At 37.5% G+C, this 21179-nt stretch overlaps 2 protein-coding genes, 1 long non-coding RNA gene and 1 pseudogene across 3 annotated transcripts; 1 reads left to right on the plus strand and 3 right to left on the minus strand.

The window, feature by feature from the left end:
• Positions 1–4242: 4242 nt before the first annotated feature.
• LOC118343763 (rust resistance kinase Lr10-like) lies at positions 4243–4830 on the minus strand. The gene has a single exon (XM_035686596.1). It carries the CDS (start codon positions 4828–4830, stop codon positions 4243–4245), a length of 588 nt encoding a protein of 195 aa, XP_035542489.1.
• Positions 4831–11454: 6624 nt separating this feature from the next.
• LOC109004572 lies at positions 11455–13035 on the minus strand. Its single transcript, XR_004798605.1, has 3 exons — positions 12185–13035; positions 11845–11877; positions 11455–11634 (listed from the first exon to the last, which is right to left on the minus strand). It is a non-coding gene; the product is annotated as an uncharacterized LOC109004572 (long non-coding RNA).
• Positions 13036–13596: 561 nt separating this feature from the next.
• LOC109004573 lies at positions 13597–15671 on the plus strand (annotated as a pseudogene).
• Positions 15672–16415: 744 nt separating this feature from the next.
• On the minus strand, positions 16416–20206 carry LOC109004574 (putative RING-H2 finger protein ATL21A). The gene is made up of 2 exons (XM_035686762.1): positions 19447–20206; positions 16416–16954 (listed from the first exon to the last, which is right to left on the minus strand). Exons 1-2 carry the CDS (start codon positions 20171–20173, stop codon positions 16518–16520), a joined length of 1164 nt encoding a protein of 387 aa, XP_035542655.1. The 5' UTR covers positions 20174–20206; the 3' UTR covers positions 16416–16517.
• Between the last annotated feature and the right edge of the window lie 973 nt (positions 20207–21179).

Consider the following 21179-nt stretch of genomic DNA (forward strand, 5'->3'; position numbering starts at 1 on the left):
ATTTCTCTTACTAGATATTCAACACTTGAGTGGTTTTTGTTAGCCATAGTAGATGCGAGGTTTTCACGCAGTCTTTTCCATGTCAACAGATGAATGCTCTACTCTTTATTCACATCTACACATTATAGAAAGAAAAATTCTATTCCTAAGACTCATACACCACACACCAACCTTTTTATGATTTCATTAATTTTATTTTCTTATTAAATGTGTAGTATATGGATTATGAGTAGAATAATTTAATTATTTTAAGAATAATAAAAAAAAAAAAAAACTTTAAAAAAATTTTGATGTGTGGTATATGGTCTTATGAATAGCAATGCTCTTATAGAAATGGTACATCATCTTATTCTTGGACAATGCTAGGGAATCGATAATGGTGCTCTGCATTTTAGTGTAAATTTATTTTTTTATTCTTTTTCCAACTATTTTTTATACATGTTAAAATATTTTTTTTTAAAAAAAAAAATCAATTCACTAATAATCAAATCATTAATTATTAACTTAAAAAAACCAAACAAACAATCGGTCATATTTCTCGATCCATTAAGCATTTTCTTTTACTTTGGCTATCCATTTAACTTCTTGTCTGCCGCACCAACAACTCCAAGACAATAGGGATGCGAGTCATGCGACAAGGCTTTTATCTAATATAGATCTTTTGATTGGGCTTTTTAGTGTTGGGCTTCGAGCCCATTATATCCTGCCATGGTGATGAACGATTCGAGCCCACCTTGTGCAATCATTGTTTGATGGAGCAATGAACAATGAGCATTGCTTTAATCGTTAAATTAATGAGCCTTCTTAGGTACAAGGTGTTTGGCACACTAAATCACGTATTAATTTTTATATAATTTTTTTTTTTAGAGAAGTAAAAGGTCTATATCTCACAAAAAATATTCGATGCTCAAGCACCTTACGAGCTCACAGCAGCCCTTCGGCTCAAGTAACATCGAGGTGCAGAGCACCCTTAGCTATGGTACGCACTCAAGCGTGCAACACTTCAAAGTACACGGGCCTCCATGTCGCTTTACATGTTGCCACAACTGCTACATGTGTAGCAGTCCACTAGCTGCATTAATGATGGTTGACAGCCACTAGGTGGTAAACACTACATCAACCACCTCTTTAGCATTGGTAGGGATCAAAACTTGTTGCCTTTAGAAGTGCAGGACACCCTCAAGTGGTTGACGCATTAAGCTGGTAGTTGCGCCTGAGGCGCAACACCCACATTTGCGATACTGAGGTGCTTTGTTACATCCACTTGAACTAGGCGCAACGGCAGCACAATGCTAAATCAGTGCTGCACCCTGATGGTTTTTCACGGTGCCATGACAGAATGACGTTGCCCTCATTTCTCAACTGGTGCTACCTTTTATGGCAATGCTTTAGCTTTCGGAGATGAAATGGTAGGAAAATTATTTTCCAACATATACAAAGCATCTAAAAAAAATGGCAAAAATTTACAAATCAATTTCAATCGTGAGCAACCGACTTAAGCTCTGATACCAATATTAGAAAATCTAGATCAGAGTGTACAGTATAAGAGTTTACCTTGAGCGGCGAATTTTGGATCCAATGTTGTTGTTCCATAAAATTTTCCATCATTATTGTCTGTCCAAGTTCATCAGCTTTGATATTGGAGTATGTCACATGATAAAGACTACACAATTCTCATATATTCTATAGCCTAGCCTAAATAACGAAACTGGAGAGACGCATTTGAGAGATAACTATTTTTGTTTAATCCATAACATGGAGAATAGGGCTAATTATATAGCCACCTCCATTTAACCTATAGTTGGACATTTAAGCCCAGCTAGGGGTGGGTAGCGAGGGGCGGGCAACCCCGCCTGCATCTGGCACCCATAGCGGGGGAGAGGGTGGGATGGGGTGCACCCCCGCCTTTTATTATATTCTTAATATATAAATATATATTGGAAATAAATAAATAAACACCCACATATATCAAAACAACGTTATTTTGTCATTATGCAAAATGACATCGTTTTATGTATGGGGGTATTTTTAAACACCCTTCATCAAAAGGTGTCTTTTTGCATTGTGCAAAACAATGTCGTTTGATGAAAGGTGTTTAACCTAAGGGGAATCCCCTTTCGGCCTTCTTCTCTCTTGATCTCTCTCCCAGTCCTTCTGCTCCAAAGCTTGAAAGCTTGAGCCTTACTCCGTGAAGTCTCTGTCTTTGTTGCCGTCGCCCGTCGTGGTTCTTGTCGAAGGTAAGTTTCCCGATTGGGTTTTTCCAAAATCTTTTGCATTTTTTTTTATGCAATAGAGAATGAGATTAAAATTTAAATGGAGGATGAGATTGTAAATTGTGTGTTGTGGAGGATGAATGTGCATGTGAATTATTTGAACTTTGAAATTTTTAGAGTTTCTATTCAGTATGCATAGAGACCATTTATATACGAGTTGTGTGTTAATGTCATGAAACATCCTATTTTTCCTTGGGGGCCAGGGGCAAACAAATGGAGATCTACCCCAGCATCTTGTGCAATGGACAGGATACCCCGCCTCCGCATGGACAGAGGTGGATTGTGGGGAAAAAATCCCCACCCCCGCCCATGCAGGGCAGGGGGCAAGTAGCACCCCTAAGCCCAGCCCTAAGTGGTCATTATGCCACTTTTATTGATAAGGCATTACATTTGACATGAAGAGCTTGTTTGGGAACACAACTGCTCTCATATATTCTCAAACTACTTTACTACGATTCAAATACTATTAACTATTATTCATAAATTATTTCACTACTATTCACAAATTATTTCATTACTATTCACAAATAAAAACGAGCACAAAGATAGAAGTAACATGCCTAGTTAGCAAGTAAAGGGGAGGGTTGCGGCCACTGTGGGCGCTCCCTTTTATTACATCTGACATGAAGAGCCTGTTTGGGAACACAATTGCTCTCATATATTCTCAAGCTACTTTACTACGATTCAAATACTATTAACTACTATTCATAAATTATTTCATTACTATTGACAAATAAAAACGAGCACAAAGATAGAAGTAACATGCCTAGTTAGCAAGTAAAGGGGAGGGTTGCGGCCACTATGGGCGTTCCCTTTTATTACACCCACAGTTTTGTTACTCACAATTCACTGTATTGAACTCATACAGGTTTATGGCCTTAATTGTTGTAAGTACTATACTCTCTTCGATCTTAATATACATATGTACATATATATATATATATATATATATATTTCTTGCTAGCAGAAAGAAAAAACAGTGATAAGGACCACATGATAATCACGTCAATTTAAGGCGGAGATACGAGAACATGTTAATTTCAACATGGAAGGTACTAGTAATAGTTTCTTCATCGTGATCTATTATACCATTATCGTCATGAATCCGAAGTTCTATTATATATATATATATATGTATATATATACATGTGCGCATGCATGCATGTATGTATAAACAAAGCGTTTGCAAACACTCTTAATTTGTATTTTGTACTATGATAAACTAATGCAAATCCCAAAGGTGTGGAAAATTATTAATTGAATTCAAGCATACCTATCTACTATGTATCAATGCATGGATGACATATTATAACTTGGAATGAAAGGTATAATTTGGTGAAGACAAAGTGAAAAATATGACCACTTGCTTAATACAGAGTAAATTTAAAATATTTAAAAAGAAATCATCCTCATGAAACTTCCTAGCTACTAGTTGCTCTCGACTGGTGGCCTATTCACTCTTCCACAATTCAAGCGTACGTAAGTCAATAATGAATTCTGACCAATATTGGTCTCTCTAAATGGCGCCATGGAATACTGATTTAATCCAATATAGATGCAAAATTCAAGAAGCTGGTAGACAATGACAAGTGTAATTTGAATAATAATACAATGCATGCTTCCTCAAATTGAAGCTCATTTCATATCATTTTTCGTTAGTACTAGCACTTAAGCATTAATATATAGTAAATAGAATTTAGAGGCAAAAAGATGATGGGAATAAAGAAAATTATCACAAACCAAGGAAGTACTTTATCTGTTACATTATTGAAATAAGATGCATGCAGTTTGTGTTGTCAAATATAAGTAGACTTATGGCCCTGCATGAGAAACACTAGCTTTCCGGTGTAAATAGGCATATACTAGCTACCAGCATACCAATTAATTTGCATCTATGATTATGTAGGTTGACTAACTTCACCTGATTGAGTTGATGACCAAGTTTGGTTTGAACTTTATCCGATATCCTCTATTTGTCTCTCCGAAGATGATGATAGGAAAGGTTTGTTGGGATTTGTAAGCATTCAACTTCTCCTTCAAGCATTTCCACAACTTTGTTCATTGAAAGACGATCACTAGGCTTCATCTGTATACACCATAGTGCGACCATGATCATTTTCTTACTTATTTGTTTTTCCTCCACGGTTGCATCCTCTATTTCAAGGTCTTTTCCATTGTGCAGTTGATCATAGACCCAAGTGGGGAAGTAAATTTGGCTTGAATGTTCTGCGGAGGCATTTGTGTTCCTTCTTCTAACTACCATTTCCGTTAATAACATTCCAAAACTATAAACATCGGCTTTGTACGAGATGCCTCCAATGTTTTTGTAAAATAATTCGGAAGCCATGTATCCTAATGTCCAACTTACAGCAGTCAAAGAAACAATGCTATCATCTATCGGATATAGTTTTGCTAGGCCGAAATCAGAAACCTTGCGAGTAAAAGTCTCATCGAGAAGAATGTTATGAGGCTTGATGTCAAAATGTAAAATTTGCATGTCACAACCTCGATGTAAATATTCAATTCCATGAGCAACTCCTAGAGCAATGTTATGCATTGTATCGTAGTTGAGTAGGATACTTTCTTCTTGTGAGAAAATATATTTATTGAGAGAACCTTTGGACATAAATTCGTATACAAGAGCACACTTCGATCCTTCAACGCAAAAGCCAATGAGCTGCACTACATTAACATGGTGAATCCTTCCAATAGATGCAACTTCATTGATAAATTCTTGTCCGTTAGCTCTAAATTTACCTAACATTTTTACTGCTACAAGTCGGCCACTTCGAAGTGTTCCTTTAAAGACAGTGCCGTAGCCGCCTTAACCTAATTTCTCTTTGAAACTTTTGGTCATATGCCTAATTTCTGAGTACGAATACCTTATCAGCATAAGGTTATTGTGACTTTGTAAAAATTCTTCGACACCGTCATACATTGACAAATGCCTCATTTGCCATTTATATATCAAGAACGCAATCACAAATGGAATCCCCAATATAATTGTTCCTCTGTGAAAAGAGCCTACAAAAAGTATTGACTATAAGAAACAAATATGCTGATGCAATAGGGTCAAATGTTTTTTTAAGTAAACATTTCACAACACAATTAATTTCCTTGCTTGATCCTAGTAATTAAGCACAGTTTCTCATCTTTTTTCTTGTAGATGTAATTGATACTTTCTTCTTGTCCGTGCGTCCGCACGTTTAAACTATCTTACATGCTTTACAAACCAAAGGAGAGATATAGGTTCTTACCCGCGTAGATGCCCAGTACCCTCAGTAGTCCGATCGGCGGATCTGCAGGAAATAGGAAAAGATAAATTAATTGAATTGCATAACATTTTCCCCTTTGGCCATACCTAAGAAAGAATTAAATAGAAACAACCGTATAGGCCTCTCTAAACTTTCAATGCCCTCTTAACCAGTAGCTTGGTTAATGAATTGCTTTTTTGAGACTTGTAAATATATGCCCTTGGAGAATACTGATCCATCTCATCACAAAGACAGAGGCAACGGAAAAGAAAATATTTTTATTCAAGAGAGCTTGCTAATTTTGTACGAAATTTGGTTTTTACTTTTCATCCATTTTTCTCAGTATCGACTAGGGAACAAACAAAGCCCAAAGTTTGAGATCAACCATTGCCCAAGCACATGGCTATGTCTCTACTTTGTGTTAACTGCTATAATCAAGTACAACTCATCGAATTCTTGTCATTGTGTGAGTCTACACCCAATTCCCTGCAAACAACCATTTGAGAGTGAAACCTCACCTTTATCATATACCTCAAATCGTTTCTCTGTTGTACAAAAACCATCCAGAAACACACTCAAACACAAGATAGAGACAATATGTAAGTGGTTCGGCAACTTGCCTACATCCACTGTAACGGAAACAATATATTTCGAAATTTCTTCAAAATATACAAACTCTAACAAAACTATCTCTACACTGCATTCTTTGGATTTCCACACACTCATTTCGTTTACAACTGATCTCCTTTTATAGGAGAAATCTCAGGGGACAAACTAATCTACAGCCACCACTATTGACAATTTGAGACACTTGTTGGGAGATATTTCTGATATTTTGGAGACACCATAAATGCTTGAGGACAAGCTTAATTTATGGTGCAGCTTTACAAGACAATTTCACATTCATATTCACACATTGGGTTGATATTTAACAATCACCCCCTCCACCCATGTGTGTCATATTTAAGCTGCTGCAAACTGATGCTTCCTTCAAATGATTTCACCCCCTCGTTGAAATACTCATTATATCTGCCATGAGAGATTTCCGCTATCAAATGCGCCCTAAGGCACCAATGCACCTGAAGGTGCTCAGCAGTGTGAGATATTGATTAATTCCAAACAGTGTTGGAATTTGATCCCTGTGACGACTTTCGTCAACATATCTGCTGGATTGTCTTCAGTGCCAATCTTCTGAAGTAGAATGTCCCCTTCATCTAATATCTCACGTATGAAGTGAAAGCGGACATCTATATGCTTTGTTCGAGAATGATACACTTGGTTCTTGGCCAGATGAATTGCACTCTGACTGTCACAGTAAACGGTAACCTCTTGCTGTTTAAAGCCCAAATCTGTTACCAGTCCTTGTAACCAAATGGCTTCTTTCACGGCTTCTGTTACAGCCATGTATTCAGCCTCTGTTGAGGATAGTGCAATTGTAGACTGCAAGATAGATCGCCAACTAACTGGTCCTCCAGCCATAGTGAACACATATCCAGTTGTCGATCGTCGTTTGTCAAGATCACCAGCATAGTCTGAGTCAACATATCCAGTTACTAGACTATCTTCATTCTTCTCAAACTTTAAACCAAGATCTACGGTCCCTAGAATGTACCGTAGAATCCATTTAGCCGCATGCCAATGTGTCTTTCCAGGATTATGCATATATCGGCTAACTAAACTGACGGCCTGAGAGATATCAGGTCGTGTACACACCATGGCATACATTAAGCTTCCTACAACACTTGCATACGGGACATTCTTCATATAGTCCCGCTCTTCATCACTTTTAGGAGACTGCAATGCACTAAGTTTAAAATATGGGGCCATTGGAGTACTTACAGGTTTCGTCTTCAAGTTCATGTTGAAACGTTGTAGTACTCTCTCAAGATACTGCTTCTGAGTGAGGTGAACTGTGCTTTTCACCCTATCTCTATTAATCTCCATCCCCAATATTCTTCGTGCTTCTCCTAGATCTTTCATTTCAAATTCTTGACTCAATTGAGTTTTCAATCGATCTATCTCCACATTGCTTTTACATGCAATCAACATGTCATCTACATATAAAAGCAAATATATGAAAGATCCATTTGCAAGTTGTTTGAAATACACACAGTGATCGTATTGGCAACGAGTGTATTTCAAGTCAATCATGAAGTGGTCGAAGCGTTTGTACCACTGCCGAGGTGACTGCTTCAACCCATAGAGAGATTTCATCAGTTTGCAAACTCATTTTTCTTTACCAGCTTCTTTAAAACCTTCTGGTTGGGACATATAAATCTCCTCCTCCAGATCACCATGTAAGAAAGCTGTCTTTACGTCAAGCTGGGCTAACTCAAGATCATGTTGTGCAACCAAAGCTAGCAATATCCGAATGGATGAGTGTTTTACAACAGGAGAGAATACTTCACTATAGTCAATTCCCTCTATCTGAGCGTAGCCCTTGGCTACCAATCTAGCTTTGAATCGCACACCACTTTTAGCAGCTTGATCATCTTTCTGATTAAAAACCCACTTGCAACCAATTGACTTCTTTCCATTTGGAAGCGGCACAAGCTCCCATGTCTGGTTCTTATGAAGAGACTGCATCTCCTCGCTCATTGCACTTTTCCATTCAGCCTGTTCACTAGACTGTATGGATTCTTTGTAAGTGGTTGGGATTTGATCTCCTTCAGCTGGCAGTGCATACGTCACAAAGTCTGCAAAACGTGCTGGTAAACGTGTCTCTCTTCTCGGCCTGTTTGTTGCAATCGATTCAGGTTGGCTTGGAGATATAGTGACTGGGCTATCAACTTCAAGTTGTCCATGCTCTCCATTAGCGACTCCTGATTCTTTTGGCGTAATAAACTTCACCTTCTGTGACTCACAAGATACTTCGCTATCATGGCTGCCTTCATGGGAGTCTTTATGCTCATGTGACTTGAGCATCTCAGACTCGTTGAATGTAACATCTCTACTGATTATTACCTTCTTTGACTCTATGCACCAGAGTCTATACCCTTTTACACCAATACTAAAGCCTAAGAATTTTGCTTTCTTAGCTCTAGGATCAAGCTTACTTTCTTTAGCATGATAGTAAGCTGGGCATCCAAAAATATGTAAAGAATCATAATCAGTAGCATGTGTACCTTTCCACATTTCAATGGGTGTCTTCCCGCCATTGGCAGCTGTGGGTAATCAGTTGATGAGGTGGCATGCATACGTCACAGCTTCAGCCCAAAATTGTTTACTGAATCCAGCATCCAGTAACATGCACCGTACTTTCTCTAGTAAAGTACGATTCATTCGTTCTGCCACACCGTTTTGTTGCGGTGTTCCTCGTACAGTGAAGTGTCTTACAATTCCCTCTTTTCGGCATACTTCCATGAAGGGGTCTAGAGTGTATTCACCTCCATTATCAGATCTAAGCCTTTTGATCTTCCTCCCGGTTTGAGTCTCGATCATTTTCTTCCAATCAAGGAAGATCTTCAACACTTCATCTTTATGCTTCATCGTGTACACCCATACACGACGAGAATAATCATCAACAAATGTTACAAACCAATGTTTACCTCCCAAAGATGCATTTTTGGTAGGTCCCCAAACATCGGAGTGCACATAGTCAAGTATCCCCTGTGTACTATGAACTGCGGTTCCGAACTTGATCTGCGTCTGCTTCCCTAATACACAGTTTTCACAGAAAGACAATTTTCCAGTCTTGGCACCTTTGAGTAATCCTTGCTTTACAAGTGTTTGCAAAGCTTTTTTTCCGGCGTGTCCCATACGTATGTGCCAAAGTCTGGTGGTGTCATCATCAGTCTCATCTAGCTTCTCACAGACTGTGGAAGCTCTTCCACTAACAGTACTTCCTTGCAAGAAGTACAGATTTCCTCGCTTTAAGCCCTTCATAGTCACCTGAATTCCCATTACCACCTTGAGAATTCCATCTTCTATGGTGATTCTGAATCCCTTTGAATCCAGAGTTCCAAGTGAGATAAGATTCTTCCGCAAGTCTGGAACGTATCGAACTTCTGTTAATGTCCTGACAGTTCCATCATGCAGCTTCAGGCGGATGCTACCTATTCCCTGAGTCTTACAAGCATTATTGTTGCCCATAAGTACTGCTCCATCACTCTTTGTGAAGTCAGTAAACCAGTCCCGATTGGGACACATGTGATAGGTACACCCAGAATCCATTATCCATTCATCAGAATGACAAATGAATGATAGACCTGTCAAGGCAAGATCTGCATCTTCATCTCTGTTGGCGACATTGGCTGTGGAGGGTTGGATCTTCTGTTGCCCCTTTAGCTTGGGACAATCCTTCTTCCAATGCCCCTTTTTGTGACAGAAGGCACATTCATCTTTGGCGAGTCCTTTTCCGACTGATGAATCACGTGATGTGGCCCGTGTTCTCGATTGAGAATCCTTCTTCTTTCCTGGATACTTCGACTTTGGTCTCCCTCTTGCTATAAAGGCTTCATTTGATGTATTTAGCTGTACCTCCTTATCTTTTCTACGGTACTCATTATTTATCAAAACACTAGATACATCGTTAAAACTAATCTTTTCCTTCCCATACAAAAGTGTTGTAATCAAATGCTCATATGTATCAGGCAAGGAATTTAATAAAAGTAAAGCCTTGTCTTCATCTTGGATTTCTACATCCAAGTTTTGCAAATCAGCAAGTATATGATTGAAACTATTGAAGTGATCTGACATAGACATACCTTCTCGAAATTGGAACCTGAAGAGCTTCTTCTTCAAGTATAAGCGACTCTCAATACTTTTTGTCAAGTATTTTTCTTCCAATTTCCGCCAAAGTTCACTTGCTTTTGTCTCTCTCATGACAAAATACTTTTGATCTTTGGCAAGGCACAAACGGATTGTACCACAAGCTTGTCGGTTAAGCTTGTCCCAATCCCTTTCCGTCATGTCCTCCGATTTATCCTCTAGCGTAATATCCAACTCTTGTTGGATCAAAACGTCCATGACTTCACATTGCCACATACCAAAGTTATTAGTTCCATCGAACTTCTCAACTTCAAATTTGGCATTTGACACCATGGATCTACGTCCAGAGCTACTAGCATTTCCAGAGTTCCTATCACCTGTAATTTCTCCTTCTGATTCCATCTGAAAAATTACTTACTTTTGTAAAATGAATTTCAAAATTTCAACCGTACGGATGAGTCCGGAATGATCCAAATAGTTGGAAACCACTATTGGATCGTTGAAATCGGACTCCGAATGGCTTAAAACAAGCCAAAAACAGATCTGAAATTTTGAACGGTCCAGATCGAACCGGAACAGCAGGTGGAGCGCGTGGAGCGCGTGGCGAGAGTGGGGGCGCGTGTGGAGCGTGTAACTCACGCGTCGTCTTCCTCTGGAGCGCGTGAGAGAGTGTAACTCACGCGTCTTCAACCTCTGGCGCGAGTGGAGGCGCGTGGGCGCGTGTGATTCACTCGTCTTCAACCTCTGGCGCGAGTGGGGGCGCGTGGGCGCGTGTGATGCACTCGTCTTCAACCTCTGGACGACCGTTGGCGCGTGAATCGCACCTTCCGACCTTCTAGGAGCGCGTGTAAGCTTCTCCGGCCTCCGTTTTTTATTCCGTTTGCGGCAGCGTGTTCGTCTTCTCAAGACGAACCTCCTGGTGTAATCAAAAGTTGATTTGGATCAACTTAAATTTTCTGGATAGCACAAAACCGAAGCTCTGATACCAATTGTTGTACAAAAACCATCCAGAAACACACTCAAACACAAGATAGAGACAATATGTAAGTGGTTCGGCAACTTGCCTACATCCACTGTAACGGAAACAATATATTTCAAAATTTCTTCAAAATATACAAACTCTAACAAAACTATCTCTACACTGCATTCTTTGGATTTCCACACACTCATTTCGTTTACAACTGATCTCCTTTTATAGGAGAAATCTCAGGGGACAAACTAATCTACAGCCACCACTATTGACAATTTGAGACACTTGTTGGGAGATATTTCTGATATTTTGGAGACACCATAAATGCTTGAGGACAAGCTTAATTTATGGTGCAGCTTTACAAGACAATTTCACATTCATATTCACACATTGGGTTGATATTTAACATTCTCCCGGAATCTTGGTGCTGCAGTTGCAAAGAAAAGAATAATATCAGTGCCTGGAAACCAGGAACTAAAACTCAGCCGGTTTAAATTATAGTTACAATTTGACATATTTTTCAATGTAAATGTCATTAGTATTCATCTTGCCTACATAGCGAAACTATTTCATACTCCAGTCCATGAAATTATTAATAATCCTGTAAAAAAAATCAAAGTTAGATACAGGTTCTTACTCAAGCGTCTTGGTGCTATTGTATGGGTAATATCTACAAAATAAAAGAAACAGATACATTAATTAATCAATTGAAAAAATGATGGAAACAATAGTGGCAATGGAAAGAAAATTTTTATTCAAGGCTAACTTATTAGGAAATTTTATTTTTTCCCCTTTCATTCCGAGACCCAAACAAAGCCTACAGAAGTTTGAGATCAACCAATGCAGAACAAGGTTATATTCCTTTACTTGTATAAAGAATCATGATCATCAGACTCAGGCACAACTCATCCGTTTCTATTACATTGTGACATTATCTCATATACCCTTCAAACAATATTTTGAGAAAGAATTCTAACCTCTGATTATTCCCTCTAGTCTTGCAAGGAATCCGAATCCCGGTGCTGCTCTGACAAAGAAAATAATAGTATCAAAATTTGGAAACCAAGAACTAAATCAAGTCATTACACTAAGCATTGACATCCTGAGAAAGATCAAATTAAACATTGAAATCCTTACGCACCATTTAATGGTAAGATAAATATTCAAAGTGTAATGTCTCTGCTCTCGCATCGATCTTTACGCACCTTTATTACTTTGGCAACTTGCATTGTTCGCGTCATCGAGGTAGCAATAGTCGTAACGCCTACCACAGCTTCCACAATGAAATATGTGCCATGAAAGCTTAAAACCATACCGCAATACATTGTGGACGTATGTACAGGAAATATTTTTTATTGAGTATTGAGGTTGCCCCGATGTAAGAGACATTTGGTCTACTTGGCACAAATCTTCCAAATAGTCTACCGTAGCTAACTCAAACAAATATTTCTCTGGGGAAATAGACATGTATCTGATATGGGGATGGGATAAAAAGGAGTTGGCAGAATACACTCCATGCTTAAAGCAAGTAGAAATGTCCCAATAATATGAATTTACTGGCTTTTCACAGCTCACGAAAACGACAATATCTGATAACAATCGTGGATGGTCGGTCTCCCCCTCACGAGTTGATTTATATTCAGTGTGTTTAGAATATGTGACATATGGGAGATTGTTTGAACTGAAATTAGCATAGTCTAGAAAATAACGAGGGATGGAAAAATAACGATCCTCTTGAATACCCGAGTCTAAAAGTCGAATCGTGTAGTCACTATAATTGATTTCCTGTACGTAGTATTTTCCATCAAATAAGTATAGCACTGTTTGGTTGTTCTCACAGGACAGGCCATACCTTGGATCACCGCAGTCTTTTGGATCACCTTCCAATCGAAATGGATTGCTTATGTCGCGGATATTGCCGCAGGAAGAAGGAGCACATCCATGGCTGTCCTTAGCACTGCAAGTTTGATGGACTAATAGCATCAGTACAACAAGGACCCTGAGTCCTGCAAGGAAGGGAATTCGGTATCTTTCCATTGAGAGAGAGAGAGAGAGAGCTCTTATGGAGAAACACAATTTAACAAGTGCAGAAGAAGTTCAGTACCCGAAATTGCAATTAGCCGTAGACAGACTTCAATATATATTTCGAGTGTGAAAAGGGTAACATCATCATGTGTTTCCAACCCAGACCACAACCCATCGATGGCTACGAATTATCGTTGAAAAGACATAATATTGACAGTCCTGATCCTTCTTTTGTTTCATTAACACTTTTATTTCAGCAACAGATTTGAGCCTATTTGTCCTGTATCTCTGAATCCCAAATACATTCAACAGGCTGATCAGAAAAACCTTATAGCAAAAGGCATACCTAAATTCTTGCCTAGAAATGCCCATCTTATACCTGTTGTTTGTGGTGTTCATCATAGCCCACGGAGAAGGCCAAGATGAGTGCCCTGAACTACGGTGTAGAGAAGATGGCCCACCCATCCGATTTCCTTTCAAAATTGAAGGCCGCCACCCACACCGCCGTGGCTCTCCTGGGTTTCATATATCCTGCACTCGCACAAACGATACGGTGCTCCAGTTGCCAACTTCCATTAAGCTTTTTGTCAAAAAGATTGACTACATATCTCAGGTAATTAAAGTATTTGACCCAGCTCGTTGCTTTCCAGCATCGCTTCGGGGACTCAATTTATCTTCCTCGCCTATCCAAATCAAAAGAGTTGACAACCGGTTTTTCCTTTATAACTATGCCTTATTCAAATGCTCCCCAACAAAAGGAAAAAAGAAAGGTCGGATCTCTTGTTTAAGTGGCCCTAGCCACCATGTTTTTGCCTTGTTGAGTTCTGAGCCCATCAGAGATTTGCCCTTGTTATCCTGTACAAAGATGTATAGTCTTGAAGACATTCCAGATTTTATAGTGGGCGGTCGTGGCGATATTCTTCACAAGAAGTGAGACAGTCCAGTGTGCAGACACTGTGAAGAGGAAGGCAATAATCGTGGATTGAAAAATAACAATAGCACTCAATCACAACTTCAGTGCTTCCCCAGACCAATTACTGAAAACAGCCAAAGGTATTATTATCTCCAATCCATGTTGCACCATTTGAGACTCAAATAATAGTCTTTTTTGTTCAATGATAAGTACTATAACGAGAAGCTAATAAGTAAAGTTCTAATCTTTTTACAGGACCACCGACTAAAGTTGGGGCTACAGGAAATAAGTTGTTCGTTGGCCTTTTGTACTTTCATGGTTGGGGCTACAGGTAACTGGTTGTTCGTTGGCCGTTTGTGTTAAGTTCTTGACCCAAGATTGTTTACGGCCTTTGCAGTTGCAGGTGCCATCTTTGCGTCATTTCTTTCGCTCGGAGCAATATTTGCACTCTACCGTGCCTATAGCAATGACAAAGTGAGAAAGAATACCGAATGAGGATTGAAAATTTTTTGGAGGATTACAGAAATTGCAAGCCCACAAGATATTCGTACGCTGATATTAAAAGAATTACAAACCAGTTTAGTGAGAAGTTAGGCCAAGGAGCCTTTGGAATAGTATTCAAAGGAAAGCTTTCCGATGAAATCTATGTTGCGGTGAAGATCTTGAATACTACTTCCAATGGAAATGGGGAAGAGTTCATAAATGAAGTGGGAACAATGGGTACAATCCACCATGTTAATCTGGTGCGCTTGGTTGGCTTCTGTGCCGATGGATTTAGACGAGCTCTAGTTTATGAATTCTTGCCAAATGATTCTCTAGATAAGCATATATCTTCAGCAGACAACAAGAGCCGTTTCCTTGGTTGGGATAAGCTGCAAGATATTGTTATTGGCATTGCGAAAGGAATTGAATATCTTCACCAAGGATGTGACCAACGAATCCTTCATTTTGATATCAAACCGCAAAATATTCTACCAGATCATAACTTCAATCCAAAAATTTCTGACTTTGGTCTTGTTAAGTTGTGTTCTAAGGATCAGAGTGCAGTGTCCATGACCACCGCTAGAGGGACCATAGGTTACATTGCACCTGAAGTGTTCTCTAAGAACTATGGGAATGTGTCTTATAAAGCAGATGTTTACAGTTTCGGAATGCTGCTGCTTGAAATAGTCGGAGGGAGGAATAATGTTGACTTTACATTGGAAAAGACTGGTCAAATTTATTTTCCAGAATGGATCTATAATCTCGAGCAAAAAGAAGAGTTAAGAGTTTCTATTGAGGACGATGAGGAAGCTCAAATTGCAAAGAAACTTGCTATTGTGGGACTGTGGTGCATCCAATGGCACCCAATAGATCGGCCTTCCATGAAATTTGTTGTTCAAATGTTGGAAAGAGAAGGAAGTAAATTAACAATGCCTCCTAATCCCTTTGGTCCTACAAGTCTTGCAAGGGCCAATGTCGCAACTGTGCCTGTGAGAGGTCTAGATCAAGAATTAGAAATCATCCCAGAATCAGAATTATTATAAGCATGCATGCATTATTTGGGAGTATACTATACAGGATGATGATATGGGTGACAATCATGTTGTACTCAGAAGACGATTAGCACTATTAATTACTAAATGTGCAGCCAATGCAGATGCCTCTACTTACTTGTATACTGAGTATTGACAATATCCTATTGATTGGTGTCGGTCCTGGTGTAGTTTTTTCTTCAATCAACTTTTAGCGTGTTGGACTTCTCAACTCTCAAGTACATCCATTCATATGCATATGGACATAGGCCTAGAGACAATCCTATATCCCTCCCTTTCTGCCTTTTCTTTTCTCTTCTTTTTTAATTTCTTAGAATGTCAATAAAATGAGAAAATTGTAAAACATAAGATTTTTGTCTTCAAAACCAATATCATTGTTAAAAATAAGACGTACGAATTAGTTGCAGACTAGTTTGAAAGCTCACTGACTTTGAAAAGAAAGCATTTTGCAACTGATTACGTTCACGGAATTATAAATCTTACCATCGGCGACCCCTCTAGAATAAGCCAGCTCAGTTTCTATTCAACAAAGGAAAAGATGAAGAGATGTAGAAATGAAGAATAAAAATTTTATGTATAGTTATTTTTGTGTATTTTTATGTATATTATTAATGTGATTGGTTGTGTAATTTTTTTTAATATAAAATAATTATTTTTATCAATCACATCAGTAGAATATATAAAGAATACGTAAAAGTTACTGCATATTGCAGAAATCATATCCACCTTACACAAATATACATTATCATTAATATAATCACCCACCAATGAAAATTATGTATCATGCTCACGTAATTAATTGGATATCAACAAGTATGAAAGGAATATTTAGCTGTATCATGAAACATCCACCGATATTAATGCAGGTAATGGTTGAGGAGGAGGGTTTCGACAAATGGGGCATGTAGCATTCAACTTAAGCCATTCATCAATACATGCAGCATGGAAGCAATGTTGGCATTTGGGTATGGGCTTTAGCGTCTCCTTGGGCCGGTACTCGGATAAGCATATCGGACACGTGTGGTCATCGGGCTTTGGCAGGCGCCGGCTCTCGCCGAGGACTATTTTTGGGTAGGACTCTATCGTTGGCCCATCAAGGCCTAGAACCAATGTGGATTGTGGAGCAACTGAGGGGTTCAATTCTGGGATTGGGTCGCGTCTCCTAACAAATGACTTGACCCTGCCACAAAGGAAACTTAGTAGCCCTAAGAAGCACAGGCTTGCTGGTACTCCTACACCTATGGTAATCGCATAGCGTGCCCCCCTTGGAAGTCCTGAGAATAATTAAGCAAATTCATCATCATCCCATCATCATGTCTTTAGGATATTTATTATTTCACAAATTAAACTGTTTTAGGTCAGATAAAAAAAAAAAAAATTGATGTACAAACAATTTAAACTCCATTAATAATAATGAAATAGTTTATAAATAATAATAAAATAGTTTGAGAATATCTAAAACAATTATATTCCGACCAAACAAACCTTTAAACTCGTTAAAATCATTGTGAGCATTGTGTCTCAGCTTTATGAGACGCAATGCTTAACACTGACAGTAGATCTTCATTATCTATCTTAAGAGTACTGCCATTAACAAGTACTTAGTGAGTAAACATACCATTTTTTTACACAATATGCAAGTTTGTAAATAGATTTTTTGTTTCCCTAGTGAATCCCAACCTGATACCTCTAGCTAAAATCATTACTTAATATATCTAAATGAATTGGGTTTGTGAAATCACTATTTGTTCTAAAAATTTAAACTAGTGGGAAGAAGTAAATTCTGTTATTTGTTCTATATCATAACAATCTCCTTCACGTGTGGATCGGAGTACTCCTCAATGAATGGGCTTAATTCATGAAAAATTTAATTAAATGTAATAAAATATAAAATCAATGTTCGAATTTAGGACATCTATAAAAACACCACTTATTCTAAAAGATTACTAATGAAAATAGATAAATTTTATTATTTATTTTATATTTTAAAAGTCGAAGAAAATTTAATAGTAATGCTGCTGTCCAAACCAAAATTAGGTTTGAAGGTGAAGGCTGAATCATCCAGCCCCAGCATGAATGGGAATTCATGTACCTGTAAAGCCCATTGCTAATTAATTGATACAAAAACCTACTAATTTCCAAACTAGTTTGAGTGGGCTTGGCTTGATTAAAAAAGAACTCATAGAATTACAATTTTCAAGTGGGACCGATCTACCATAGGCCGGGGTATAAGCTTGGACCCGAGTAATTCTACATACAACCGTGAAGTGCGTAACCGTCGCGTAATCGCTTTGAAAAAGAGTGGGGTCCATTATTAAAAAATTATTTTTTTTTTCATGTAGGTCCCATGTTTTATTCATTTTTTTCAAAGTGATTACGCGGCGGTTACGCAATTCACGGTTATAAGTATCTTTTCTCGCTTGGACCTACCTAAGTGGCCAGTCGTGTGTTTTGTGACTTGGTCTTGATGCAACTTATATTAATTAGTACTTCACTTGGCCAATGGCAGGAGACCAAGTCATGTTGGTTGATTATAAAATATAGGCTGCTACTTATCTATATATATATATATAATACAATCATTATTACTGGCCAACGATCGAGATCAGTAATGGATCAGGAACAACGACTATTGTTAATAATTAGTACATTATCTGGTTTTTTTACTAAATTATTGATGGGAATAATTAATTTGATTATAATTATAAAAAGATGATCATGATTAGTATGGATATAAAAATAATTATATATTTGTATTCCATATATATATATATATTAATATTTTGTAGCCAACCATGCATATATACTGAAAGGTATGGTTGCAGTGTGATAAGAGTGCTGATCATGGCATCTCAAATGATAAAGGGTGGAGCAATTCAAATATCTGATTACTTCAAGACTTTGGAGTGTGATCAGTTATAATAATTAATTCGTCGACACTTATCTTGAAGGTCGTTTCTAATCACAATCAAGCTTAATTTATAATAAAACCAAAATTATTGACCATATGATAATATTAAAATTAATACAAAAAACTTTAGCTCAAAGTCGATGATCATTAATATAGATAAGTCTAATTAATTGCCATCAAACACCAATATTATCTGATGATCACTCTTTCTTCACTTGATCATCATCTTCTTTTAAAGCTAGCTAATGGGTAAGTAATGATTAAAGTATTATTAATTTGGATATTAAAAACTAATTCTGAAGATGTACCGGCTAATTAATTAAACAAAATCAATCACTACAAGAAATCAGGTTTTTTCCAGTGATTTTAAGATCGTCACAAAAAAAAATCGCTCAAATAATACTTATTTGCAGTGATTTCCAAGCCACCGCTGAATTCCAGCATGAAGTTGATTAAATCAATTAAGCTGAATATATCAAAGTCGTATATTTTCTAAGCTGGGAGAAATAATTAGGTAATTAATTAATTAATGAAGTTGGTTGCATCACTAGGGAATGAAGTTGGCAGGCCAGGAAGAAATTCCTCCTATACAGGATATTGATAAGTAATACCTTATGATCAAATCACCTGATCACCATATTATATATTTATCTTGCCTGCTAGCTAGTTTATCATGGCCTATTTGTAAAATGTATTGTAAAAATCTATATAATATAGTTATCCGGGTGAATTTTTGGAGCAGAATTAAATGTTCAGCAGTTCGTATATCTATCTCTTTTCTACTCTAAATTACTCTTTGTATTTCAAATAATAGGCAAGATCATCTAGAGATCATATCAAATTATAGAAACTTACGGCCACTTTGAGGAATGTGTGAACACACAATGTTATGGCTGGAGTTGCTCTTAAATCCGCACTGCCCACCTTGTGACTCACACTTTCCACATCCAGGTTCATCCCATGTTAGCCTCAGATCATCACTCAGGTCCGATGACAATATCTGCTCGTCAAATGGGGATTGAACTGGAACCGACACAGTTTTGAATAACTTGCACGTTGTTGATAAGATTTCAATAACTCTTGCAGAGGAGGTAGCAAAAACTGTGTAGTTAGAATCACTGAGACAAACAATCGGAGTTAATCGACTAACTCCCAAATCAAAACTCTCTGAGCAATTAAAGAACGTAAAATCTTGATAATTTACGCCCTTGAAAGGAGAACCAGCAGAGAGATTATGGAAAAGAATTAGTTTAGGGAGACAACTCTTTGGATCGTTGAGCCATATTTCCTGTTTGTGATACTCTATCCCTTCAACCATGAATTCTCCGGAATAAAGGCCAGGCAACTTCATAAGTGTTTGGCCTGCTTCGTTGCAGAACAAATCAAAACCTGGATAGCCACATGATTCCGGCTGCCGGCTTTTTATTCGAAACGGGAAGTGAATCTTCGGTTCGTTGCGTCGGCAAACGGATTTTAAGCATAACTCCTTGCTTGTTGCTAGGTATGGCATGGAGAAGAAGAAGAGGAGGAAGAAGAAGAAGAAGGAGGTGGTGGTGGTGGTGACGACTTTGAGAATATGCATTACTTGGTGGAAGGTATTGGTCTTTGAGGGGTCATTAAGAAGTATTGCTCCTGCACTAACTAGTAGCTAGCTAGCAATATATATAAATACAATTGTTATAATACTTTTTTAATATTCTAAAGTCTTGGACCTCAAATTTTTAATAGAAAATATATTTGTAACTGTAAATTATGAAATTTTTATTTAATCGTTTTGAAAAAATTGAATAAAATATGAGACATATATAAAAAAAAAAAATAATTTTTTAATAATAGTCCTATTATTTTTTAAAGCGATTATACAACATTTACGTATTTCAAAGATGTATATAGAATTACTCAATTTTTAATATATGAACTCATAAGAGTGATCATAATTTGTAAATCAAAGTCAAACCAAAAACAAAAAACAAAAGGCTATATGGGGGGGGGTGTTCCATTAATTGAGGTCAGGCTAGGTCATGCGCATTCAAACTGATCAAGAAGCTGAAATTAAGTGCATGCGTGTTATTGTCTTTGAAGAATTTAACTTTATCACTTCTGAAAATACCGATCGAGGTACGTGGCACATATGTCATACGACTAAGAAGTGTAAAATAGTTTTATAAGTCCAAAATCCTAGGGAAATTATACGGCCACCGATCATACAATACTCCATCGATAAAGTTTACCAATTCTGTCTTCTTTTTTTTTTTTTAAAAAAAAAACAAATTGTGTTTGTTTATATTTTAATATTGTATTTTTTTTAATATATATATATATAAATGAAAAAAAATTACACTATCGGTACTCAATTTAACTGGTAACGTCTATTGGTGGTGGTCCTAGCATCACCCAAGAACTGAAAACTAGAAATATTTAAAAATATATAACAATGTTAGGGACAAGTCCCAAATGAAGCCTTGCGCAGATCTTTTGTTAAAAAGTAGATTCCATAAAAAAAATTTTGAGTTTTTCATATTTTTATAGATCAGTTTTGCTACTCATAATCATCTCACACACTACACTTATTTTTATTTTTATTTTTT

This window comes from Juglans regia, chromosome 16, assembly GCF_001411555.2.
Source record: "Juglans regia cultivar Chandler chromosome 16, Walnut 2.0, whole genome shotgun sequence".
NCBI classification, from domain to species: domain Eukaryota; kingdom Viridiplantae; phylum Streptophyta; class Magnoliopsida; order Fagales; family Juglandaceae; genus Juglans; species Juglans regia.

Bases quoted from the DNA above. Each gene is read 5' to 3' on its own strand.
- LOC109004574 (XM_035686762.1), bottom strand. From the start codon at position 20,173: ATGCATATTCTCAAAGTCGTCACCACCACCACCACCTCCTTCTTCTTC. The intron at 16,955-19,446 runs GTAAGTTTCTAT...AATTATTCTCAG, and splicing joins ACACATTCCTCAAAGTGGCC to GACTTCCAAGGGGGGCACGC.
- LOC118343763 (XM_035686596.1), bottom strand. From the start codon at position 4,830: ATGCATAACATTGCTCTAGGAGTTGCTCATGGAATTGAATATTTACAT.